The sequence below is a fragment of the Nematolebias whitei genome, chromosome 23, assembly GCF_014905685.2.
Source record: "Nematolebias whitei isolate Nwh7 chromosome 23, NemWhi1, whole genome shotgun sequence".
NCBI lineage: Eukaryota > Metazoa > Chordata > Actinopteri > Cyprinodontiformes > Rivulidae > Nematolebias > Nematolebias whitei.
The window spans coordinates 19,356,117-19,383,925 of NC_056520.1; the positions used below are offsets into that span (position 1 = coordinate 19,356,117).

Here is a 27,809-nt window from a genome sequence, read left to right on the forward strand (position 1 = left end):
ATATATATATATATATATATATATATATATATATATATATCAACATAGATTTTACTGGCCCATTTAAGTGTTCATTCAACATTTATTCCAAATGTATTCAATATTTTGGTGAATCTAAGGCATAGGCGTCGCAACCATTATATGTGAAGGGGACATGTCCCCCCCACATTAAAAAAACGTTCATTTGGACCCCCCACACACACACACTTTTACTATAAAACATTAGTTCAGGCAACGCAGTTTCTCTTTCTTCGTGAACGAATCCAATCCACTTGATTAATAGGAGAATACTCAGGCCACTAAAACTCCACTCCAGATTTTCCTGGTTACCTCCAACTCTCCACCGTCTCCAACTGCCTCTTGCCTCGGTAGAAAACGCGCACAGGTGGAGGACCTGGAGGTACCTGTGTTACTCGCTCGCTAGTTTAGCGAGCTTAGTGCGGGCAGTTGTTGACCAGGAGATCGATCATAAACATATTCATGTTAGGAGGAGAGAAGTGCAGCACTACGTCTGTAGCATCTTAGTTTAGCAGTAAGTGTGACGCTGTAAGATGCTGCAGGTGTAAGAGATGCTGTGTGTTCAGGTGCATTAAAGTTGAAATGTCTTTAAAACCCCACACCTTATTGTCCTCAAGCTTTATGAGAAACATCATTTAGATGAGTAGTGTTGAACACAACAAAAAAAGTCCATTGGTGATGTTTTTTATTTCTCTATAAAGACAAATAGTGCCGACCTGACGCTCTGTATTAAAGTGTATTAAAGTTAAAATGTCTTTAAACCCACAGCTGAATTTACACAAACTTGGTAAGAAACATACTTTAAATGTGTGGAATCAAAGGAAATTTAGGTGAAATGCTGCTTTTTTGTTCACTAGTGAACACCTTTTTTTAACGTGCGCTCACACGTGCGCGCCCACACACACACACCTACATCATTGTGTCGCCCCCACAATACGGATGCTTCTGACGCCCTTGATCTAAAGTTTGAGAACCGAGTTTCCTTACTAAATCCTAATGATGGTTTCTTATTTTTTTCCGAAAAGAGGCTAAAATTGCCAATGCAACTTCCACACCAAATCTGAGCTCACTGAATAATAACTGTACTTTGGTGTTTGCTGAAGTTCTTTGTCTATGGCAACCGTACAACAATTCATTTAGAAGAGTTTTATTAAAAAAACACCCAGTGGCAATAACATATTCGCCAACAGGCTAACAGACACAAACACAAGCAAAGGCGTGATGGTCTTTTCATGGCAACAGGCGATAATTACGTCAGACACCATTGCATATGCAGGTTACATGTTTTTTCGTGGTTAGTCAAGACATTTTGGTTACCGATTAGGATGTAAACATTATTTTTTCAGTACAGTGCTTTTTTTTTTTCTTGGGCTAGAAGCCATGAAGATCATGACTTTTACTGATACTTGTCAAATATTTACAAATGCCTCCTAAAAATCTGCAACTTTAAATATTTATATATAGTAGCTACATGCGATAAGGTCAAAAACAACTTTCAGATACGTGTCTATGCTTTAAATAAAGTTTGCATTCTTACCAAACACTTTGAGGAAGAGCTCTCTTTCCTGAGACCCTGCTTTGTTGGTGGCTTTGCAGGAGTAACTTCCTCCGTCGATCTGTCGGATGTTGCGGATCGTCAGCATGCTGCGTCGGCCTTCCAACCTGTTCAAAACGTACTTTTCCGACGGCTCCAGCTGCTGGCCTTTCCTGAACAAACGGAAAGCAGAGGACGGCACCATCGATGAGTGAAAGGAGAGATGAATCAGTTTTACAGCCCAAAAAACGTCCACATATGCCTTAATTTTTTATAATTGGACGTCATTCTTTAAAAAAATGCTCATCATTTGCTGCCTTTAATGCCAGAGTTTGATATTAGGATCAGCTTATGTTGAAAAAATGAGAGTGTTGTAGTTATTTTGATCAAATTTTGTGTGTAAAACTGCAAAAGGTCATGCTTCATACTGTGAATGACTCTTAGCTACAATAGTATGAAATCAAACTTTAGCTCAATATCTGTAAAATTAACTAAATTATTACCACTTTTATGTTTTCTACTCAGTTGTCTGTTCAAAATTCTTTACTGTCATTTGCATCACCTGTGGTGCATGAGGTGGAACAAAATTGTGTACCCAAAGTCCCAGTTACACCCAAAAAAAGCAAAAATATGAAGTATTAAAAGAAACAATCTACAAGGATCTAAGATATACGCTAAACAAACACTAAACGATACGCTAAAAGATCTAAGCTATACGCCAAATATTAATAATGTAAAATAATACGGTACATTAAACAGTAGCCCGAAAATTTGGCTGTGTTGGCCTTATTAAATTTGCTTTGCTTCAAACGTTCCTCAGTTGTAGATGTATATACAGTATTTGTTTCCTGAAAGTTTCAATAAAATCTGTGCAGTGATCCACAAGATATTTTGCTAACAGACCGATAAAGTTTACACCAAATGGCACTTAAGGGCAAATTTTTAAACAAAACCTTGTGCAATCTCTAAAAATTTGAATATATGTTGTGTATTAGTTTCAGCTACAATCACATTAAACTTTAGGTTAATATATGTAAAGTTTATTGAGTTATAGCCATTTAAGTGTTTCTTGAAGTCAGTTAGCTGTGTCAGCCATCTTGACTTGGGGGTACTTCAAAAAGGTAATCAGTTATAGACATACAATGAATAATTACTTTCGGATAGTTTCATTAAGATTAATTGAGTGATTTATAAGAAGTTTTGCTAACAGACAAGCAGACACACAAATATGGGGACAGGCAAAAAATAAATAAGAAATCCACCACCATTGCCTTTCGGCAGTCAGGGATGAAATAATAATCTCAAACTGTACACAGAACAAGCCATTTTTAAATTTTTAGTGAGAGTTTGAATCCAGTCAGAGCACACTGCAGCACTCACAGAATGTCTGCTGACTTCATGTTTTTTTTTTTCAGATTGGACTCTGTGGGGAAAATTAATCAGGGTTAAAAGCAGCCACTAAACTGATCCATGTCTACATATAAGCATCAGAGCAGAAGCAAAATGGTTAGAAGTCGGTTTCCGCCTCCCCCGCTTGTTTACTGCAGCTGCTTAACCAGCCGAATAATCTATAAGGTTCATGAGACGGCTTATTTTGGGGTTGGGGGGAATTTCACGTTTTCCCCATAGTCACACAGATTGGACAAGCACGTGAATCCACTCTGATAAACAAACATATACACGCGTGTATACACGTATACACGCGTGTATACACGTATACACACACGTGTATACACATATACACACACATGTATACACATATGTATACACATATGTATACACATATGTATACACGTATACACGCATGTATACATGTATACACATGTATACATGTATACACATGTACACGTATACACATATATACACATGTACACGTATACACATATATACACACATATACATATACACACACATACACATACATGCATACAAATATATATACACATACATACATGCAAATATATATACACATACATGCATACATACAAATATATATACACATACATGCATACATACAAATATATATACACATACATACATACATACAAATATATATACACATACATACATACATATACACCCCCACACGCACACACACATATACACACACGCGCACACACACACATATATATATATATATAAACACACACACATATACAAACCAGATTCCAAAAAAGTTGGGACACTAAACAAATTGTGAATAAAAACTGAATGCAATGATGTGGAGGTGCCAACATCTAATATTTTATTCAGAATAGAACACAAATCACAGAGCAAAAGTTTAAACTGAGAGAATGTATCATTTCAAGGGAAAAATCTGTTGTTCCTAAATTTCATGGCGTCAACAAATCCCAAAAAAGTTGGGACAAGTCCATTTTTACCACTGTGTAGCATCCCCCCTTCTTCTTACAACACTCAACAGACGTCTGGGGACAGAGGAGACCAGTTCCTCAAGTTTAGAAATAGGAATGCTCTCCCATTCATGTCTAATACAGGCCTCTAACTGTTCAATCGTCTTGGGCCTTCTTTGTCGCACCTTCCTCTTTATGATGCGCCAAATGTTCTCTATAGGTGAAAGATCTGGTCTGCAGGCTGGCCATTTCAGTACCCGGCTCCTTCCCCTACGTAGCCATGATGTTGTGATTGCTGCAGAATGTGGTCTGGCATTATCGTGTTGAAAAATGCAGGGTCTTCCCTGAAAGAGATGATGTCTAGATGGGAACATATGTTGTTCTAGAACCTGAACATTGTTCTCTGCATTAATGGTGCCTTTCCAGACATGCAAGCTGCCCATGCCACAAGCGCTCATGCAACCCCATACCATCAGTGATGCAGGCTTCTGAACGGAGCGTTGATAACAACTTGGGCTATCCTTGTCCTCTCTGGTCTGGATGACATGGCGTCCCAGTGTTCCATAAAGAACTTCAAATCGTGACTCATCTGACCACAGAACAGTCTTCCATTTTGCCATACTCCATTTTAAATGACCCCTGGCCCAGTGCAAACGTCTGAGCTTGTGGAGCTTGCTTAGAAATGGCTTTCTCTTTGCACTGTAGAGTTTCAGCTGGCAACGGCGGATGGCACGGTGGATTGTGTTCACTGACGATGCTTTCTGGAAGTATTCCTGAGCCCATTCTGTTATTTCCTTGACAGTGGCATTCCTGTTTTAGGTGCAGTGACGTTTAAGGGCCTGGAGCTCACGAGCATCCAGTAGAGTTTTACGGCCTTGACCCTTACGCACAGCGATCGTTCCAGATTCTCTGAATCTATTGATGATGTTATGCACGGTTGATGATGATAACTTAAAAGTATTTGCTATTTTACGCTGGGTAACACCATTCTGGTATTGTTGCACTATCTTTCTGCGCATCAATGGTGGAATTGGTGATCCTCTTACCGTCTTGGCTTCTGAGAGACACTGACACTCCGAGAAGCTCTTTTTATACCCAATCATGTTGTCACTTGACCTAATTAGTGTTAATTGGTCTTCCAGCTGTTCGTTATATGCTCAATTTCCTTTTGCCAGCCACTTATTGCTACTTGTCCCAACTTTTTTGGGATTTGTTGACAATGTGAAATTTTGAATCAACATATTTTTCCTTTAAAATGTTACATTTACTCAGATTAAACTTTTGATCTGTCATCTATGTTATATTACGAATAAAATATTGACATTTGCCATCTCCACATCATTGCATTCAGTTTTTATTCACAATTTGTTTAGTGTCCCAACATTTTTGGAATCCGGTTTGTAGAAAACAGCGTGATAATAGCATAAAGATTAACTTTTCATTCATTCATTTAACCTTCATTTAAACAGATAAATCACATTGAGCCTCGAAAACTCATTTACAAGTGAGACTTGTTTGGACAAACAATAAAAAGTAGGAAAAATAACACATAGGGTTTGGAGATTTAAAAAAAATTCCAAACGCACTTTTAACCTATGTTTCAAGGTCAACAGCGTGATAATGAAAAAAAAATCTCTCACACTAGCACATGATGCCAACATTACAGAGGGACGCAAGGTTGGTGAGCAGTCAGAGACAACACACAGTGGCATTGCAGAGTTCAGATAAAATCACTCAGTTCAAATAGTTTCCTCTGGAGAGATCCGTACACAATTGGGGGGTGCCGTGGACGACCAAAGATGAATCCAAAGAGTCCTGAAATTATGACAGAATGTTTATTCAGCTGTACTCCTCTGAAAATTCTATGGAAATTTATCAGTAAGAGGGGAGGGAGGGGGTAGAGCATCAGGTTTACAAAACTTCCAGGTAGGTTGAGATAAGATGGCTTGTCAAGGCCAGTCAGGGAGCCGAATTCAGATAAATATGATTGTTTTGGGGACAGGCAGAACTTTAATGACATCTAACTTGAGTCTGTGTCAGTCCACTTGGTTCCGAATCATCCAAATGAAATTACCATACCAATGGAACATGCCTGAGAATAATCCTTGAGGTCTGATCTATTCTGCCAAGAGTCTGAGTGCTCGAGGCACGAACCAAACAATCATATAAGGCATGCAGCCTGACCAGGTCCAGATTTGCTGCTGATGACTTCCATGATTGTTAATAGACCAGGAACCAGCCGAATCCAAAAAGCTAGTTGAGTTATGATTCGGAAGATTTGTAGAAGAGAGGCTCTAAAGCAGTTTCACAGACAGGACAGAGCAAAAGCAAAGTAGAAAGGAGGGGACGTACGTCCTTGAGAAGAGCAAGTGTATATACATAAAGTGTACATCAAATACTTAAATGCAGAAAAAAATACTTTAGGTTTGAAATAATTAAACAAAAACTTTAAAAAGATTAAAAGCCAATCATTTGTGTGCCAACAACCGCTTCTGTGGTTTGTTTTGAAATTGTGATTTTGTTAACATTATTAAAGAGATAGATTGGTCCAAGGCAAAAACTCAGGCATGAAAGGAGTTTGGAGAGGCCACGGAAAATGACTTCTGTATGGCTTCGAGGCAATTCTGGTCCACCATCTTGCGGGGTGGGAGCGGTACACCACCAACACTGTTTATAGTGGGGATGGTGTGATGCTGACCTCAAGTCAGGATGTCATGGGTCGGTGGGCAGAGTACTTCGAAGATCTCCTCAATCCCACCAGCACGTCTTCCACTCAAGAAGTGGAGCTTGGGAACTTTGGGTTGGGCTCTCCAATCTCTGATGCTGAGGTCACCGAGGTGGTTAAAAAGCTCCTCGGTGTCAGGGCCTTGGGGGTGGATGAGATTCACTCGCAGTTCCTTAAGGCTCTAGATGTTGTGGGATTGTGTTGGCTTACACAACTCTGCAATATTGCATGGACATCAGGGCAGTTCCCTTGCATGGGCAGACCGAGGTGGTGGTCCCCCATTCAAAAACGGGGACTGCAGAGTGTGTTCCGACTACAGGGGATCACGCTCTTAAGCCTCCCTGGTAAGGTCTATTCAGGGGTTCTGGAGAGGAGGATCTGTCAGATAGTAGAACCTCAAATTCAGGAACAACAGTGTGGTTTTCATCCTGGTCGCGGAACATTGGACCAGTTCTACAACTTCAGCAGGGTCCTGGAGGGTGCGTGGGAGTTTGCGCAACCAGTCTACATGTGCTTTGTGGACTTGGAAAAGGTGTTGAAGAGCTGGCCCAAGTGGATGGTGAGAGGGAAGTCTGGGCCTCCCTACTTAGGCTGCTACCCCCACTACCCGACCCTGGATAAGTGGAAGAAAAAAGATGGATGGATGGATGGATGGACGGACAGATGATTCCAACTCATTAAGGTTCTACATTTCAACCAGAGTACTGCACATTATACAAACTAATATACTGTACAGCAAACTATAGCAATGGCCCGGACAAGCAAATACAGTACCTTGTACAAATTTTGACCTTGATTTGTGAGCTTTGCCTTAGATAGGGGTGATGAAAACGCCACATGATATGTGGTCTAGTGATGCTACAACTGTGTATCAAGTTTTGGTAAATGATCTTGAGCTGCTCAGAAGTTATGAGTGGGATAATAGAAAGTTTATCGATGTACGGAGACTATACCATTATATGTCCACCTTTTGATGGGTGTATAAAAAGTGATTGCTGGGCAAAAAAAATAAAAATAAAACTGAAGAAATGGAAAAAAAACAATCCACCACTTCTTCAGATACTTTTATTCTAATTTTGTATTTAAACAACATAAACCTGGAATGGTAGTTGTGTTACAGAAATTAGTTACTTGTAGCCAAACAGAGATGGCATAATGCAACTCCGTAAATGAGCTGCTGCTTAAACTAACTGAGGAAAGAATAATAAATAAATAATAAAGTGCTATGTGTTGTCATCATTGTATGTTTCCATACAATGGCAAAATTGGTTCTCTGCATTTAACCCATCGCATGTGGGATACACCCAGGGGGAGCAGTGGGCAGCTATGTAAGTGCCCGGGGAGCAATTAGGGATTAGGTGTCTTGCTCAGAGACACCATGACATGTGGCGATGGCTGGGGATCGAACCTGGGACTTTCGGGTCCTGAGTTGGCTGCCGTACCCCATCTCAGCCCCATAAAACATAAAAATATTCTGTCAATTGATTGTCCCCTAGTCATATGTGGTCACTTAAACCTGCATCCATAAATTGTATATGTCCACCACACAAAACAGTTCAACCAGACATAAGTTTGATTACCTCAGATCAAGCTTCAGAAAACAATATACCATACCCACCATTGCACCCTGTATACACTGGTTAACTGGACATCATTAACTTCATGCAGACTCTCTCACTGGTACATCTTAATCTTTAAATCACTTCTTGGTCTGCTGCCTTCATACATCTCCTCCTAACTGTCTCTGAGTGAGTTCAGCTACAGCGTGCGCTCTCAGGACATTATTACATGAAGTGTTCCCTCAGTGTGGACTGAACTAGGCAAAAGGGCCTTCTCCTACTCCACTCCTGTTTCCTGGAATATCTTGCAAAAAGATCTGAAGCTCTCAACTTTGACGTCTTTAAGTGGCTTCAAACATCTGCTAAGTTCCTGGGGAAAAACCAATGCAGACATGTTCCTGTTGCTGGTTTTCTACACCGCCTTATAATCTAGCTGGTTTAGTTTTCGCTACTTTTTCCTTTTGACTGTCCTTTTTGTTCCCATTTAATTTTAATGTGTAAAAAAAAATAAAATTGGAACGCCTCTTTTATGATTGTCTATTGTTGTCATTATCCACTGTTGTCATCACTCTTTGTTAAATAAATCAGGTCTCTCTTGTAAATGAGTCTCCAAGGCTCAATGAGATTAACCTGTATAGATAAAGGTTGAATGACTGAATATAGATTTGATTTTATTTAGTCATTTTTTCCAAATAACTCCTCCGTGTTGACAGTTTGCCCCTTATGTGGCATTTGAACTGTTCTTGAACAGACACACTCCGAGCTGGAGCTTTGATATAGATTTTTCCTCACCTGGAAGAATCAATGTAATTCATATTGGTCCTCAGCCTGTTCTTTGTTGAACAACAAAAAAATAATAATAATTTATCAAAGTTTAAAGTGTAATCATCTAACGAATTCTAACGACAAGCACTAATGAGCCGAGAAGGCCTGAAAGGTTCATTATGTTCCGGGAAAACTTTTACAAAAACATAGCTACTGTTGACATTTACAAAGCATTCATGATTAATAAATGGGAAATCGTTATTTGTATAAAAACATTTTTGTTTCCAGTTTTAAATTCAGTACAGATAATGGCCCCCTGTCTACAAGCAGCAGAAAATTACATGGTTGAAAATACATCAAAAGACTGATGGTTCGAACAGTCCCTAGCTCTATTGAGTGTATGTAATCTTGTTATTTCAGAGGACTGAGATTCTCAGACAAAAACAAACAGAAACAGTAATACTCAGCAAGGAAGCTATGCAATGCGGTGCAAGAAAAGTAAGGAGGATAATTGAAAGTCGACGGAGGAAACACCAAAGCCAAGTAATAATAACTCCACGAGCCAAAGAGGAAATGAAGAGACGCCTCATCTTTAGAACGGAGGGTCTAGCAGCCGTAAATGTCATTATACTGACTGACTGCTGACAGGTAGTCCATTACCAAAGATGCACAGTGGACGAGGTGAAGACTCGCACTGACAGGAAGTGCAGCCGAGGCCGGAATATGCTGAAGGGAGTGAGATCAAATGAAAAAAAAAAACTAAATTGGCTTGTGATTTGTTGTTTGTATCAAAGCCGATTTTATAGATGTGATACCCAAAATTTGATTCTTTTTGTATCTGAATGATATACGAGACTTACTGACATGGGAAATGGAGAACACAGTTTCAGTGTTTGGGAGTCCGCTATAATGCTGTACAGCTGAAAAATAAAAACATTTTGAAGTCTGTTCTTTACAATTTACATAGATTACACTAAACTAAACCAAAACCTCAGGTTGTATTTTAATGAACACTGAAAGTAAACGCGATAGTATCCTAATAAAGCCTACATCAGGACTCTAAAGTTAAATTGAAGTCGAATTCAATTCAGTTTATTTATATAGCGCCAAGTCACAACAGAAGTCGTCTCAGGGCACTGAACAGAAACATTCGTATATAAATAAGTCATCAGAAACGTTCATATTTAAAAGTAATAATTTAACATTATTTATCCGAGTCTAGTGATCCAATCTAAAAATGTAATCTAAAAATGATGCAGACAAACTGGTTCATGCATTTATCACGTCTAGACTGGACTATTGCAATGGTTTATTATCTGGGTGTCCAAATACTTATTTAAAACGTCTTCAGTTGATCCAAAATGCTGCTGCCAGAGTCTTTACTGGAATTAGTAGGAGAGATCATATCTCTCCAGTTTTAACTTCTCTCCGTTGGCTCTCTGTCAAATCCAGAATAGAATTCAAAATTTACTTCTAACCTACAAAGCCTTCAACAACCTAGCTCCATCTTATATTACATATCTTATTGTCCCATATTTTCCAAACAGAGCACATCACTCTCAGACTGCAGGTTTACTTGTGGTTCCTAGAGTTTCCAAAAGCAGAATGGGAGGAAGATCTTTCAGTTCTCAGGCTCCTCTCTTGTGGAACCAACTTCCAGTTTCTGTCCGTGAGACTGACACATTGTCCAGTTTTAAGACTGGGCTTAAGACTTTCCTTTTTGATAAATCCTATAGTTAGGGTTGGCTTGTTATGCTGCTATAGACTTAGACTACTCGAGGACAAATCAACTTAATTTCCTTAAATGAATTGTTAAAAGTGAATAGTTTTCATTTGATATAATTTCTATGTTAACGTGATTCGCCATCTGCCATTGTGTATCTGTTCCTCTCAAACCCAGCCGGATGAAGCAGATGGGCACTTGTCCTGAGCCTGGTTCTGCTAAAGGTTTCTTCCTCATGAGGGAGTTTTTCCTTTCCACTGTCACCTTCATGCTTGCTCAAGATGAGAGTATGTGATGCAGTTAGACTCAAAGCAGTCTGCTCTTCAGATAAATAATATTATCTTACTTTATATATACAGTATATATATACTGTATATATATATATATATACTATATATATATATATATATATATATATATATATATATATATATATGTGTGTGTAAATGTTTCTGTTCAGTGCCCTGAGATGACTTCTGTTGTGACTTGGCGCTATATAAATAATTTGAATTGAATTGAAATTGATCTAGTTGAAACCAACATTTAAGACCCCAAAGGATGCCACTGAGTCGTGTAGCTATTTGGATATAGCTGAATCAGTGCTGAACTACAATAATATGTGTTAATATGTTTGCATGTCAAAAGAAGCTGTAGATATTAAGACAAATTTAATAAATAAAGTAGACAAAGAAAATCGGATTCAAGTTAAATGACGCTGTCCAAAAGTCTCCCTGGTTCTCATAAACAGACATACGGAATGGATCTATTTTGTAAATAAATGCTTAAATAAACAAATAAATAAATAATTGGAAAAAAATGAAAGCTAATGTAGACTCCACAACAAAAAGTGAAATACTTTTTTCGTCTTTTTTTTTCCCGAAAAAAAAGAAGAAAAAAGAAAACAAAAACGGGGGGAAAAAAAGGAAAAAAAAAAAAACATTTTGTTTTGACTTGGATCCATCTTTGAACCATTGTGCCATACCTCTAATTTAGATACTGTGATAACATGTCAGTAAGCAGTTATATGTGGGTAGCATGTGAACTTCTTGTATAAGATCCTAATCACTTAGTTCTTGACATGCAGCTCTGCAGGGTCTCAACACTAAAAAAAACTCTGTGTGACACTAAAGTATTTAGGTCAAGTCAACAATGTACACCAACAGCATCGTTACTCAAGAGTGAATGTAGCTACATGGACACAGCTTGAGATATTTGGAACATCACTTATATGTTAAAAGATGTATCAAAACTGAAAAATAAGCAAGTGAAACTTGGTAAGGACCATTATTCAAGTTCCAGTGCTTCATATTAAAGCTTTAAAGATTTTTGTGACAGACAAAACATGTGTTTAGCCGTTTTGCTGTAAGATCATGTTGGAACATAGTACCAAGTAAGGTAGCGCACCTCTGGTCTATGGTGATACAATATGCATCTCGATAAACTGTAAAGAGTTTCACCCAATACAGATACATATTAAGAAAAAAGAGATACTATACAATTAAGCCCCTAATCACAACTTAATTCAGCCTGTTATCCTGATACGATTCAACCTGTTATCACAATCATTCTGTCTTTAATCAGGATATGATTTCGTCTTTTCTCATGGTTTGAGACAGACTTTAATTATAAAACAATTCATTTTATTAATGATAATTTTTTTTAAAACTAACACTTTCTTATGGACTATTCTTCTGGATCAGGGTGAAGCACCCTTTTGGTGTTTGTTGCTGTTTATACCAGCACTGCTACCATTCGCTTCCTAAACAGTAGGTGCCACAAATGGAAAAAAACAAAACAAAACAATGCAGCTAAATAGCAGGAAGTGCTAGAAGAAGTTCTTTCCTATAAAAGAAGTCAAGATAGGGGATAATGTATGTTCTTTGTAAACAAATGTAACTACACGTTTCATTCGGATTTTATGTGAAGCACATGTCTGTAGATACTGACCTTACTGAAAGTCCTTTCTTTAGACTAACAGATTGGATGTAACTAGTACAAAGACACAGACTAAATGCCTCTGGATTTATTCCTAAAACTGCATAGGTTCACGACTCCTTTACCGATGCAGTCTCATCATGTCCACGAATAATTACAAACTGATTCATCTTCATGTCCCTAGTATTCAGGTTTTTTTTCTTTCTTGGATAGTAATATTTTCTACTCTTTGTCACAAGTGGACAATGACTGGCTCAACTCCAAGAATTCTGAGATGCAGCAAAAAGGCTTATCGTAGTGATCAACACCCAGCGAGCCAGACAAAGGCTGTTGTTAAATATAGTCATGGATAAAATCAGTTGTAGTCTTGACAATAGATCCTGCAAAAAGAAACATGATGAAGACATTTCTTACTACCTGGGCCCATCTTAACCCACTTAGAAGACCTTTTGTCAGCTTGACTCAAACTTTAACCTTTTAGGCATATATAGTATCACTGTTTGACTGTTTCCATTCTAAATAAATCTGTGTACGTACACGGACAAAACAAAGACGTAGAAACAAGAGGGCATAATTTTGCCATAATTAACAGACTTCTGATTAAAATGTCCTCTTTTTATAAATAAATTACCACATCAATCTTGTCACAATTTCCTATTACTCCACACAATAAGAGATTGTGGTTAAAGCCGTCACGTGGATAATTGTAATATTAAAGTAACAAAGAACGAGAACATTAACTCTCCCCTATTATCACAGTGCAATTATCTGTATATTATAAGCAGTGCTCTCAAATTATCAAAATAACATGCTCCTGTTTTGCTTTGCAGCTAAAAAGCGAGGGTAAGACGCCCAGGGGTAAATACATATTTCCCTTTGTTGTGGCTGAAAACGAGAGAGGAAGATGAATGAGATGTACAAAATCAAGGCTGTATCCAGCTGTGAGAACTCCAGGTTCTGTTTGTAACTTACAAAGTGATGCATGTGTTTTTCCCCCCGGTTTCTTTTTCTTTCTTTTTTATCTATTAATTGTAACTACAATACTCATTATGACGGTAATACCTAAAATATGACTGATGCACTAAATCTTAGACTGGCCACATACTATACTTCAGCAATACAGTACAACTTAGTTTTACTAATTCATTCGCCATCACCTCACGTATTTGAATTATTTATATCTACAGTTGCGTTGGAAACGACAGCCTGCCGTATAGCTGATAAAACGTACATTTATTGTTTTAAAAATGAAACCAGCCATCCCTCCATTCATTACATTTTACCCGCTTCTTCCATTTTGGATCACGGGGTTCGCCGGTGCCCATGTTCGGCAATCACTGTGTGAGGGGCAAGGTACACCCTGGACAGATTGCAAGTCCATCACAGGGCCACATAGAGACAAAAACCAATCAGCCTAACATGCATGTTTTTGGTCTGTGGGAGGAAACTGGAGAAAACTCGCGCATGCATGGAGAGAACATGTAAACTCCACCCAGAAAGGCCCCCGGACTGGGGTTTGAACTAGAGTCAGCAGCTCTACCAGTTGCGCCACCGTGCTGCCCAAAATTAAACCATTGTGAAGAAAAAAAAAAAGATATACTAAACAACTAGGACAGCAGCACTAATTTATTTTCTTCTTCCGGCTGCTCCTTTCTTCAGCGGTCACCACAGCGAACTAACTCATGAAAACTTGGTGATTTTTTAACGCTGGATGCTCTTCCTGACACAACCAGACCACCGAGCTACCACAGCCCTCTGTGTGGAGGAGCGAGCTGCCATCTAGGGTATGGGGAGTCAAACCGGCAACCTTCCAATCACAGGCTCACCTTCTCTAACCTCTGCACAACTACTGCTCCTCACAGTTCCAGGAACTCATCTTAAGCGCAGAGGTGACAGGGCCTTCTCTGTAGCAGGACCAAGACTTTGGAATGAGTTACCTCTGCTTGTCAGACTGGCCCCCTCCCTCTCGGTTTTCAAATCCCATTTAAAAACCCACTACTATTCAGTAGCTTTCAACACCAGAGGATCTGTGTTTTGAACCTGTACGCTCCACAATGGTTTGTCGTCATATTTATTATCTGCATCGTTTTTATGTCTATATTCTGATTTACTTCATTTTGCATATTGCTTCGTGTGTTGTCTGTTGTTCTGTCTGTCCAGCACTTTGGTTGGCCTTCTAGCTGTTTTAAGTGCCCTACAAATAAAATGGTATGGTATGGTACTCCCCTCAGGACAGCAACACTAATATTAAACCCATTTCCTCAGAACGATAATAATTTGTGTTGTAGCATATTCTAATATTTTGTATTGTTTCATACAGTAAAACATTGTATTATTCATTCAACCTTTAGACAGGTTAATCCCACTGAGCCTCGAGGACTCATTTACAAGAGAGACCTGATATCTATATCTATATCTATATATATATATATATATATATATATATATATATATATATACATATATATCTATCTATCTAGATGATTATATATGTGTTTTTTATTATGTCATATTGTATCTAGAGCTGGACGATAATTCAATATCGATATATATCACGATATGCTTTAATTCAATAACGGTGATATGAGTTTTAAGGACATTTTCGATATTTCTATAGGATGACAGCATTTCACTGACGCATTTCTTTTTCTGTTCGGGTTGAAGCGGCCACTTCAGTTTCAACCCAGACAGAAAAAGGTGCGACACGACTACGTAAGTGCGTGGTGACGTAGATGTTACGCAGAGCTCGAGTCTAGAAGGAGTTAGCGGTAGCAGGCTAGGCTAGGCTAGGCTAATCTCCAACGCGCATGAAGTTTTCGCTTCGAAATGAGTGCCCATGACCGTCAGAATGTGACTGAACAAGCTTTCACAAGAGAAGAGAAAGCAGATGACATAACTGATGGGAGAGGAAAGATTAATTTGGCGGTGTGGACGTGGTTCGGCTTTCTAAGATCCGATAAACTGCAGGTTTTAGTCAGTGTGTTGCAAAATGTAACGGAGAGTCGTTCAAACTAGCAGTGGGAACACATCTAACTTGTTCCACTCGATAGAATATGCTGAGTCACAAGATGAAGCACAATAAAGTTTGAGCCACGTGTCCCTAAAACAACAGCCCCAGCTGTATCTAAAGAGAAACCCATGCAGCAAACATTAATATATGTCTATTGATGAGAAGCTGACATGGAAATCTCATGTAAATTACTTAAGAATAAAAACAACTAAATAAAAGAGTTTTTGAATGACAAAACTTTATATTTATTGTATAATGCAATGTTCCATATTTAATCTACTGTATTGAAGTTTGGGGAAAAGCATGCAAAACAATTACAAATCCTATTTTTATTTTACAAAAAAGAGCTATAAGAGTTATTAGTAGGAAGTGCTATGATCACCCAACCAACATATTATTTCATCACTCATTCATTAAACCTTAATTTATCAATTGAAAGGAGCTGCGTTGTAATTCAGGGAATAGGATTATGGAATTGCCTTGATATCACCATAAACATTTCTAAAACAGTTTATATGTTTAAAAAGATGGTTAAGTTAAAATTGTTAGGAAAGTATGATACCATGTGAAGAATGTCTGATGTTTTGTGTTGTCGCTTTGGGATTCAAGCCTGCGTTGTTAGTAGTTATTTTAAATGCATTTTAAATAAGGGGCAGCTAATCTTCTTTTTTTCTGCACCCTTTTCATTCAATGTTTTTATTTTTCTTTTTGATGAATTTCTTTTGTTTTTCTTAAATGAATGAATAAATGAATAAAAAATGACAAAGTTGTAAGTTTTATATTTATTTGATGGTGATTTCAATTTTTTTTCAAGGCTATATACAAATAAAAGGTGACCGTTCATTTATTTGTACAGTTTTTCTGAGGCTTTTCATTTTGTTTATATCGATATCGAATTATATCGTTTTCGACCGAAATTAAGAAATATATCGTGATAAAAGTTTTGGCCACATCGTCCATCCCTAATTGTATCATATATCATATCCTGTTTTAGTGTCTGTATCATATTGTTTGGTATTGTAACCATTCTCTAAGTGTACATGATGCCATTATTTCATGTTGTGTCATATTTCAGTGTATACGTATATTGTATCATGTAAGTCTATATCATATTGTAGTGTTCATATAATATCATATTTTATTGTATTGAATAATTGTAAATCGAATTGCATTGTATCATATATTGTAACTTATTATATTTTATCAAAACTCTGGTAACAGTTACTGTGAATCAACTTTGTGTTGTGAAGAAACCTGGAAAATCAACTAGACAAAAAAGTGAGGGAAAAATAGTCTTGATGTGATGCGATCTTTAAAATAAAAGTAGATAATATTGATACTTCAATAAAAAAATGTTGCCACATTTTTTTTTTTTCATTTTCCTTCCTTTCCCTTAAATCAAATTTGTTTACAACCTGCTTTAAAAAACAACGATTATTGACTGCATTTTCCTTCAGTTCTTCCCGGGAGCCATTGATTTCAATTCAGTTTGGCCCAGTGTTAAAAAAAAACAAGTTGAGGTAGAGACTGCACCAGAATGGCATTGATTTTTCCCATCGTTGCTGTTGGCAGCAATGCAAATTATTATATAAAAACGTGTCTATGTTTTATTAGGATGAACAAAAGAGACGAAAGGAAGAAAAAGAAAAGAAGCGCAGTCTAGGTAAACAATTTGACCTTCAATAAAATCCAAATAAAGAACTATCAACAGATGCCCAGGTGCAAAGAGCTTGTCACGATTACCTGCTGAGTGGGTGCAAACTAATTACTTGATGTTGAGCAGCAAAGAGGATAGCAGGGTGTCAACTACTCTTCAGGTGCCTATTTTCATTCTATTGCTGTGTGCCATTTGATCTTTTCTGTGCAGCTGCTGAGGGCGATGTGTGAGGGCGGATTACAAATTCCTCATCTGGAACTGTTAAACAATACCTCTATTATCAGCAGCCAAAACATGCATGTCATGCTAAATACATTTAGAATAACAAATATATGTTTTGTTGGTTTTAATAGCGTTGTACACAAACTATACTACAGCTTTACGAACTTTTCTCCCAAACTTCATACATTGCTTCTAACTCTACAGTAGAAAACACTTAACTAGTGTTCAGTGGTGAGGCGAGCTATGTTATATGGTCTGGAGACAGTGGCATTGACAAAAAGACAGGAGAAAGAACTGGAAGTGGCAGAATTGAAGATGTTGAGATTCTCCTTAGGAGTGACAAGGATGGATGCGATTAGGAATGAGATCATCAGAGGTACAGCACATGTTGAACAACTGGGAGATAAAGTTAGAGAGACCAGACTGAGATGTTTTGGACATGTCCAGAGGAGGGACAGTGGGTATATTGGTAGAAGGATGTTAGAAATGCAGCTGCCAGGAAAAAAGACAAAGAGGATATAAATGGATACAGTTAGAGAGGACATGGAGGTAGTTGGAGGACAGAGTGAGGTGAAGGAGGATGACTCGCTGTGGCAACTCCTGAAGAGGGAAAAGCCAAAAGAAGAAGAATGGACTGTACTTATATAGCACCTTTCGATCTTATCGAGATACTCAAAGCGCTTTACACTACAATCTGTGCCCTCATTTACCCATTCATACAGCACTCTACTAGATCTATACAAAGACTAATCAGTGCTTTAGATAACATTGATAAACCCATGGGACACACATCAGAAGCAATCATGGGTTCAGTGTCTGGCTCAAGGACAATTTAACATGTGACTGCTGGTGGAATCGAACCTCCAACTCTTGCATTGGAGGATGACTGCTCTAACCACTCAGCCACAGCTGCTCTACACAAAGAACCCAGAACACTTAGCTATAATTGCCTTTTTCTAACTTTAAAACAGCTTGGAGGTGGTTATTTTACCTATGAGCAAAACCAAACTCATTAAAACCGTAATTTCCATTTCGGTGGAGAAGATATAACTTTTAGAGATCTCACTTAAACACTAATGGGATATTGGCGTGCCAATGCAAGGCAGACTTTATCACCTGGCAACAGTAATCTTGTGGCTGAATGGGAGCAAATCCCTTCAACTAGCCTTCACAATCTTATGGGAGGCTTGCCCAGAAGAGTGCAAGCTTCTATCCTATCAGATTACCGCTGGTGATTTTGGAATGGACTCGTGCATGGGTTTCACTTCAGGGTGCCTACTTGTATTAATTCCCTATTTGAGGTGCTCGTGATGTGATTTTCAAAGGTTGTAAAGTGAAAAATTACAATTATAAGGTAGTGAAAGATACCTGTGCCATGTAACCATGGGATCAGGAGATCCAGAAGTGATGCAGGTAAAGGTGACTGATTCCTGGTAGTCAGCTGTGGCATTGAAGGATGGCTGGAGTACTGACAGCACTGGAGGCACTGTGGACACAAAAGCAGAGCAGAGAACCACATATTCTGCATTAGGGTAGGGTAATTATATGAATCTGGACTAAAAGCTTTTCTGAAAATTTATTTTTTATATATAAAGCTAGAAACAGCCAGGTTAAACCTTTATGGGACCATAGGAATAAACTGGCCTGTTTGTATTTTCCTACTTTCGTTGGTAATACCCACAGGGATTTTCAAATGACATTTTGACCCAGCTCCAGGTAAAACGCAGCAGCCGAACACAGCGATGTGAAACAATTATGTTATTGTCTGTTCCTGAAACGCTCGGCTAAATCTGTACAAACAATGGCAAGACGGAAAATGTGTTTCAACATCAAAAACAACGGTAGCGTTTGTGGGAAAACAACATTATTCTTTCTGTCTAAATCTAAGTGCTTAAGCTCCAGCAGTTGAGCATTTTGTCAGACTAATTTCTGCACGGTAAACCAAACGTCTCACTGCTTTGGTTTTCAAGGTTAGTGGCTTGAAGGATAAACAAATACAACCTGTGGAAAATGAGAATTTTGATTTGTGCTAAAGTGATTACAGATAAAGCAACATATGTATTTTATTTCTTCATTTTATTTTGGAAAAAAAAAAAAAGGAAAGTTTTGACCGAATCCTCATTTACGGCCAATGCAACTGTTGAATTCCACGCCAGTGGAAATTATTACTGAATGTTGTTTTGAAGAAAAAGCAATGTTTAGTAATTCCAAGAGGTTATCAGTAAAGCCACAGTTCATTAACTGCCAAATGTTTTTCATTCGCTGAATAAAAAGTTCAAAAAGTTAAAACATCTATTTTTATACAAGGTTTTCATGACAAATGAGAATTTTAACAGAGCTTGAAACAATATTGGGCAGCACGGTGGCGCAACTGGTAGAGCTGCTGCCTCTCAGCGAGCAGGTCCTTGGTTCAAACCCCGGTCCAGGGTCCTTTCTGGGTGGAGTTTGCATGTTCTCTCCGTGCATGCGTGGGTTTTCTCCGGGTACTCCCATTTCCTCCCACAGACCAAAAACATGCATGTTAGGCTGATTGGTAACTCTAAATTGTCCCTAGGTGTGAGTGAGAAAGTGAATGGTTGTTTGTCTCGTTTGTCTCTATGTGGCCCTGTGATGGACTGGAGACCTGTCCAGGGTGTACCCCGCCCCTCGCACAGTGATTGCTGGACATGGGCACCGGCGACCCCCGTGACCCAAAATGGAATAAGCGGGTAAAGGTAATGGATGGATGGATGAAACAATATTTAGCTTTCCAACAAAGTTCAATCAGGTCCTCTGGATGGTTTCTCTTTTCTTTTTATTGTTGTTGATATGTTTCGTCCTTCATCCATAGGACTTCATCAGTCTGAGGAGCCACAACAAACAGTCCCACAAGCAGCACATCCACATAGTGGACTAGTCATTTTGCTGGTGATGAGATGGTTTCTGGGGCCCGCCCTCTCACCGTCGACTCCTCTGAGGCAGCCATAGCCAAGTGGTTCAAAACATCTAAGTTCATGATCCAGTTAGAAAATTCAACAAAGTCAGGTCGTCTGGACGATTTCTATTGTTTTTTTGTTGAGGCCTTTTGTCCTTCATCCAAAGGATTTCATCAGTCCACGGAGCGGCAACAATCTGAGTCCCACAAGCAGTACACTCCCATGGTGGACCAACCAGTTTGCTGATGATAAGATGGTTTCTGGGGCCCGCCCTCTCCCCCTTTGGATCAGTTGCAAAGGGATAATCCTTCTTTGGATGAAGGACAAAATGTCTCTGCAAAAAACAAAACAAAACAAAAAAAACCCATCCAGATGACCTGACTAAACTTTGCTGGATTTTCTACCTGGATCATGAACTTTGACATTTTAAACCACTGTGGCTATGGCTGCCTGAAAGGGGTCGACTATGTGAGGTCAGCGGACCAGTTGCTCCTCACAGTTCCAGGAACTCGTCTTAAGCGCAGAGGTGACAGGGCCTTCTCTGTAGCAGGACCAAGACTTTGGAACGAGTTCCCTCTGCTTGTCAGACTGGCCCCCTCCCTCTCGGTTTTCAAATCCTGTTTAAAAACTCACTACTATTCAGTAGCTTTCAACACCAGAGGATCTGTGTTTTGAACTTGTATGCTCCACACTGGTTTGTCGTCATATTTATTATCTGCATCGATTTTATGTCTATATTTACGATTTACTTCATTTTGTATATTGCTTCGTGTGTTGTCTGTTGTTCTGTCTGTACAGCACTTTGGTTGGCCTTGTAGCTGTTTTAAGTGCTCTATAAATAAAATGGTATGGTATGGTATGTGGGTGTGTTGCAGTTTGTTGCGGCTCTTCGGACTGATGAAGTCCTTTGGATGAAGGACAAAACATCTCAATTAAAAAAAAGAAACTGTCCAGATGACCTGACTGAACTTTGTTGGATTTTCTACCTGGGTTATTGAGCATGAACTTTAATGTTTAGCTTTTATTTTTTTTAATAAACACATAGATCACTTGTTAACCAAAAAAAGTGAAAATTAGGGGTAGCATTAAAAAAAAAAAAAAAAAAAAAAAAACAGTTTTAAAGAAACCAGAATAAAAATAGAGGTGCAATAGTAATCTCAAATGTCATCCACTGCTTCTTAAGTACTAGTCAAAAATATATTTATTTTTCATTGGAAAACGTGTTTACCCTTGCTTTTTAGCGAATAACTATTTTAAGTATGGTCTTTAAAAGAGACTGAATCTTTCAGGCTACTTGTGTACCATTGCTTACAAGACTATCTTCGAGAAATTAGCAGTTAGAAGTTTATTTTTCAATGTATTCTCAACCACAAAGATCAACAAATACATCTGTATTAGTATGAGGTTGTATACCTACATGTTGCACATCTATGTCAATCTGAACCATCTAATAGGAAAGTTGCTTATTTTAAACGTTTGAAATACATATATTTATTTAGTTGCTGTGTTCCAGCATTTCTTGGCTCGCAAAAATGTTAAGCCACTGTCATTGTTTCACTTAAAACTGCCAATTTATGAGGTATTTTAAAATTAGGTGTCAATCAAATGGTTTGAATAAAAATAGCGCGTTGGAAAAGACAAGTGACAGTAATGTAATCAACTGTAGAAACAACCAATATTAAAAGCTAGGACTAATGGGATGATTTTGACATAAGTGGCCAAATCCCAGTTCACTCCTTTCCCATTAATAGGTTGAGGGGTAGGGGTGTCCCACATCCTTTTGTGATGGTCAGAGAAATGCGTGTTTGTTTACCCTGTGGAGCGGGGCTCCGTCTGTTTACATTCACACTGTACTCGAACCGCGCTGGAGTCCTCTTCTACCGGACCGAGACCTAGGTTTTAGCCCGGGCCAGAGTTCGCCTTTTTGTTCCGTGACAGAGTTCGATTGCGCGTTCACACCTCCCTAAACAAGCCGGACTTTCTAGGAAAACGAGCTAGAGTTCGAATAAAGCGGACTAAACAGGGCTTGTGTGAATGCACCCTCAAACAGTAATTTCACTTCAACCTTCATTTATAAAAGTTGTTAGTCTCATTGAGCCTCACCATTTACAAGAGAGACCTGTTTGTAATCAGTTTAATCAAATGTTTACAGATGTTTAAGAACCTGTTAAAATACACCAAAATGTAGGAAATGTCAGGTTTTATTCCAAATTTTCTGGGGGAGGACCCACAGACCCCTCCCCCCATGCTGCACCCCCCACTGTTTGTGTTCCTGCATCAGTACATTTGCAAATTAAGCCCTGTCCATGCTGCTGTTGATCAGCGTATTGTTTTTGTACCGTTAGTGCTTAGTGTATTCTCAGCTTTACGTATTTCTTAGTCCACATCTTACATTTTATTACTTATTTTCTTTACAATTTAGACTTTTGTTGGACGTAACAGGGAACCTGTGTACACCATTTCGTTCCACCACATGTACCACATGTGCTGTGAACGACAAATAACCTTTGACTTTGATATAGAGACATTTTGACGTCACATTTGTTCACGTTTCATAAAATGTTATTTCATTTTCATTTCATAATGAACAAGCAGTACGCCTATATCCCCCACCACTGAGGTATTTGAATAATGAACGTTTGTAGTCTTTGATATGAGTGTTTTATTAGACGGGTAATGAACAGCGGATGTAAGTAATTCATGTTTTTGGCACAAGATATTCAAGTGGGAAGGAGGTACTCTGTATAAAAATAGAGGTGGTAGAGTTTGTTTTTTTTGTCCACGGTGGTGCAGGAAGATCTTGGCAATTAGAGAGAGCAACTTTATCCACCATCAGTTGCAATGGTGGAGCCAGGAGATTACCAATGGTGGCCTTGACCACTATAGAATAATCTTAAACCAGCCACCCCGCTGGCCACCCCAGTCATTTAAGCAAACTATATTTTTAAGCAATATAAAAACTTTAAAGCCTAATTTCCTCAAATAATTAGTGAGGCTGATATTTAGCCCATATGAGACTAAGTCCCTGGCAAAAACCAATGTAGACATGTTCTTTTTATTTTAGTATTCTACATTGCCTTATAACCTAACGGTTTTCTTTCTTTCTTTTTTTTTTATACAATTTTCTTTCATTTGTTCTTCTCAATTAGTATGATTCCTTTTATGATCGTCTACCGTTGTCATCACTCTTTGTTAAAATCAGGTCTCTTGTAAATGAGTCTCCGAGGCTCAATGGGATTAACCTGTATGAATAAAGGTTGAATGAATTTTGATGCGACAACCCTAAGGACAATTTTTTTTTTCTATCTGAATGTTGCAACAAAAGGTAACAAAGAGACAAAAAATATTATATTTGGCCATTTATTTAGAGCAGAAAATGATGGACGGAGCACATTTCCAATTTCCCTCTTTGCACCGCAACAGAGGACAACTACACAAAAGCTGTAACTTTTATGACTTTCTATTATTTGCCAAGGTGTAGTTTAAGGGTAACACTAGGAAGTGGGATTAAGCGTTAAGTGTCCAGATTCACATGGTCATATTGTTTTTTTTGTTTGTTTTTGGAGCTGTACACAATTTACAGAAAACTATTTTAAAATTTCTGTAACAATTGACATGAATAATACAGTGTGCACATGCTATAAATGCAGCAGGTCCTGTTTATCCTTTGCAAACAGAAGTATTGTTAAAGAGCAGGGGTCCTGATGACTTTATCGAGGGTACACAGTGAGAAGTGTCAGCAGCATGGCGTCCCTGTCACCTAATCAACTGCAGGCTGTCATTTTATCAGTCAGCAGAAGGAGAGCAAATCGAGAGCAGCCACACTCGTCTTTATTTCCCGTCACGTTGACGAGGCAGACAGCTTCATGGCACAAGGATGTTTATGAAGCGTCTCAACCCATTTCTCAAGCCTGTATTCACGCTACGTTTCTGCTCCCATTACAGCTGCTCGGCTGCCACCCTGTCAAATCTCAAGAGGTGATTAAGCATGTTTGGAGCAGCTTACTGGTGCTCTGGAGGTTTACTTCTCCGGTTCGCTTCTGATGGGAAGCGGACAATGATAATACTCCAAAATGGGTGAGATTTAAATAACTGGAACGCGGTTACAGTCTGAACATGTGACCAAGCAACAGTTCTTGATTGACATGGGTAAATTAAGCTGGTTAAGGCTTTTCATCTGGCTGCAATTGCTGCAAAAATCACACATTTTAAATTTATAAATAATTATTGTTTGCTCATTGATATATATATTTTTTAGGGGGTGATATAGGAAGAAATTTAACGGACTTGTTTCAAGTGGGTGGATCCATGTTTGAAAAGTCTGCATGTAGACTTTAACTTTGGTGTAAAACGGTGGAAACAGTGGTTAGAAATCAGGCAAGAAAGCTCAACTGATTACAACGTTACTACAACTACCGTACTTTCCGCCGTACAAGTCGTACCGCCATATGTCGCATCAGTACACATATGTGTAATCAATCAATCAACCTTTATTTATACAGGTAAATCCCATTGAGCCTCGAGGACTCATTTACAAGAGAGACCTGATTTCAACAAAGAAAGATGACAACAATGGACAACAGCAACAACAATAAGCAGTTATAAAAACTCATACTACAGTTTTTTTTTTTTTTTTTTTAACAAATAGGATGGCTAAAAGGAAAAAGGTAACAAAACAAAAAACAGCTAGATTCCAAGACAAATGTATAAAACTAAAAACAGGAACATGTCTGCATTGGTCCCTGCCAGGAGTCCAACAGATTCTTAAAGCCACTTAGAGAGGTCAAGGTCGAGAGCTTCAAATCTTTTTGTAAGATATTCCAGGAGACAGGAGCGGAGTAGGAGAAGGTCCTTTTGCCTAGTTCAGTCCTCACTGAGGGAACACTGCAGGTAATAATGTCCTGAGAGCGCACTCCGTAGCTGCACTCACGCAGAGACATGTAGGAGGAGATGTATGAAGGCAGCAGACCAAGAAGTGATTTAAAGATGAAAATGTACCAGTGAGAGAGTCTGCGTGAAGTTATAAAGTGGGAAAAAAAAACATAAATAAGTTGCTTTGCCGTATAGGTCGCATCTATTACGCGTCACCGTTGATCACCTGGAAACGTGGGCCGGTGTACCAAAAATTAATTGGCTGCCACATGGCAGCCGCGCGGGGCGTGCACGGTTGGACTTTAACAATAATTTAACAAGATTAACACTTAAAAACAATCATTTGTTTGCTCAAAATTATAGCAAAGGTGTGTCTCAGTCTAACTTTTCCTTAATAAATGCACGTTGACCATCAAATCAGCTGTATTTCAAGAATCGATTTGCGGTTGCATGGGCGCACGGAGAGAGGACTCGCTGTGCATTTCTTCGAAATTTAACAAGATAACCACCTAAAACAATTATTTGTTTGCTTAACATTATAGCAAAGGTGTGTCTCAGTTTCACTTTTATTTAAGAAACGCAGTTTGTCAAATCAGCTGCATTTCGCCTGGGCAGCGCAGCGAAATGCAGCTGATTTGACGTTTGCTTCTGGAGTTCCAGAGCGAGAAAAAGGTGGCTTAGTATGGCAAGCCAATTGTCTTATTAATAGCCACTTTTACCTATTAATGAGACACTTGGCTAGCCATATTGGGCGAGGGCCCTCTGGTGGCTGAAAATGGTAGTGTTCAATATTTTCCATGTCCGAATGAATGAAATCATCAGTTCTCAGCCAAAAAATTGTATTATAAATATGGGGAAAAACATAAATAAGTCACTTTGCTGTATAATAAATATGGGGAAAAATACATACAGTAAATAAGTCACTTTGCTGTATAAGTCGCAGGGTGTGCTAATTTATGCAATAAGGTACGACTTGTACAGCAAAAAGTACGAAATGTTAAAAAAAAAAGAATACAAAGTCATGGTTGGACATGAAAATGTAGCCTTTTTGTCCCCTGCTGTGGAGCCAAGAGGAGAAACTGGAAATACTGTTCATCCATGCGTGTTGTGAACATTACTTGAAAAGTGAGTGAGATTGTGACTTCTCTATTTTTGGTGTAAGACTGCAGCATACATCATCATGCATCAGAGGAGTAAAAAAATATATATATATTTTGAAAATTGGGTTGCTGTGTCAAAATCCAAGATAGCTTCCACTATATATATACTTGTACACCATATATGTGAATTTTTGAGCCAAAAAAATCTTAATAGTAGTTAATGTGCCAGTTTCCATTTAGGTGTGGTCACCATCAAAAATTAGGTTGCCAAGTCAAAATCCAAATGTGTGCAAGTGTGTAACACCACCCACACCTATCATTTGAGAAAACTACGCGTTATAGTTTTACAATATATTGTTATTGGCAGCACAACAGCTCAGTGGTTAGCACTGTTGCCTCACAGCAAGAAGGTCCTGGGTTCAATCCCCGGTTGGACCTGAGGTCTGTCTGTGTGGAGTTTGCATGTTCTTCTCGTGCTTGCGTGGGTTTTCTCTGGGTACTCCAGTTTCCTCCCACAGACTAAAAACATGCATGTTAGTCTGCCCAGGCCTCCCTTACAAAATAGATCTGTGATCTCAGTGGGATTTGCCTGGTTAAATAAAGATTAATAAATAATTTGTTATCCATATGTCCATTCATTATCTTTGCCTGCTTTTCCTGTTTTTGGGTCGCGGGGGTCACTGGTGCCCATGTCCAGCTATCACTGTGCAAGAGGCAGGGTACACCCTGGACAGGTCTCAAGTCCATCACAGGGACACAAAAGAGACAAACGTCCATTCACTCTCTCACTCACACCTAGAGACAATAGAGTTGCCAATCAGCCTAACATGTTTTTGGTCTGTTCGAGGAAATTGGAGTACCTGGAGGAAACCCATGCATGCGCAGAGAGAACATGCAAACTCCACCCAGAGAAGTCCCTGGGTTGGGATTTGAACCGGCGACCTTCTCGCTGAGAGGCAACAGCTCTACCAACTGAGCCACTGGGGTGAAAGTTTTATATTGTTACATTGCTTATAAGTATAGTATCCTCAAATGATTGGTGTGGTTGAATATTAAATTATGGTGGCCAAGGCCACACACTGGCTTCACCTTTGCAGCTTGTCGTGAATAAAATTGCTCCCTTCACTTGCCAAGATCGACAAAGAACTAAATAAAAAACTGCTTCTCTTCTTCTTATACACAGTGTACAACTATTACCCAAGTGAATATCTTGCACCAAAAACATTAAGGTTTACTTATTTTCCCTGCTCAAACCTCACTGCTAACCATATCACACTGTAGATGCGTTTCTTTTTCAACTTTGGCACCATGTTTTTAGTATTTTAGTTGTATTTTTAGTATGCGTCTTCTTTAGTATTTTAGTAGAATTTTTAGTATGTCTTTTTTAATATTTTAGTAGTATTTTTAGTATGTGTCTTTTTTA

At 38.6% G+C, this 27,809-nt stretch overlaps 1 protein-coding gene across 1 annotated transcript in view; it reads right to left on the minus strand.

Annotated features, from left to right (window-relative positions):
* LOC119428660 (neural cell adhesion molecule 2) overlaps positions 1–27,809 on the minus strand; it is a gene marked incomplete in the record, with an annotated part of 694,153 nt that overhangs the window by 153,054 nt on the left and 513,290 nt on the right. The window contains 2 exon segments of the mRNA XM_037696330.1: positions 1,556–1,725; positions 18,868–18,985. Coding sequence (XP_037552258.1) covers positions 1,556–1,725; positions 18,868–18,985 — 288 coding nt within the window.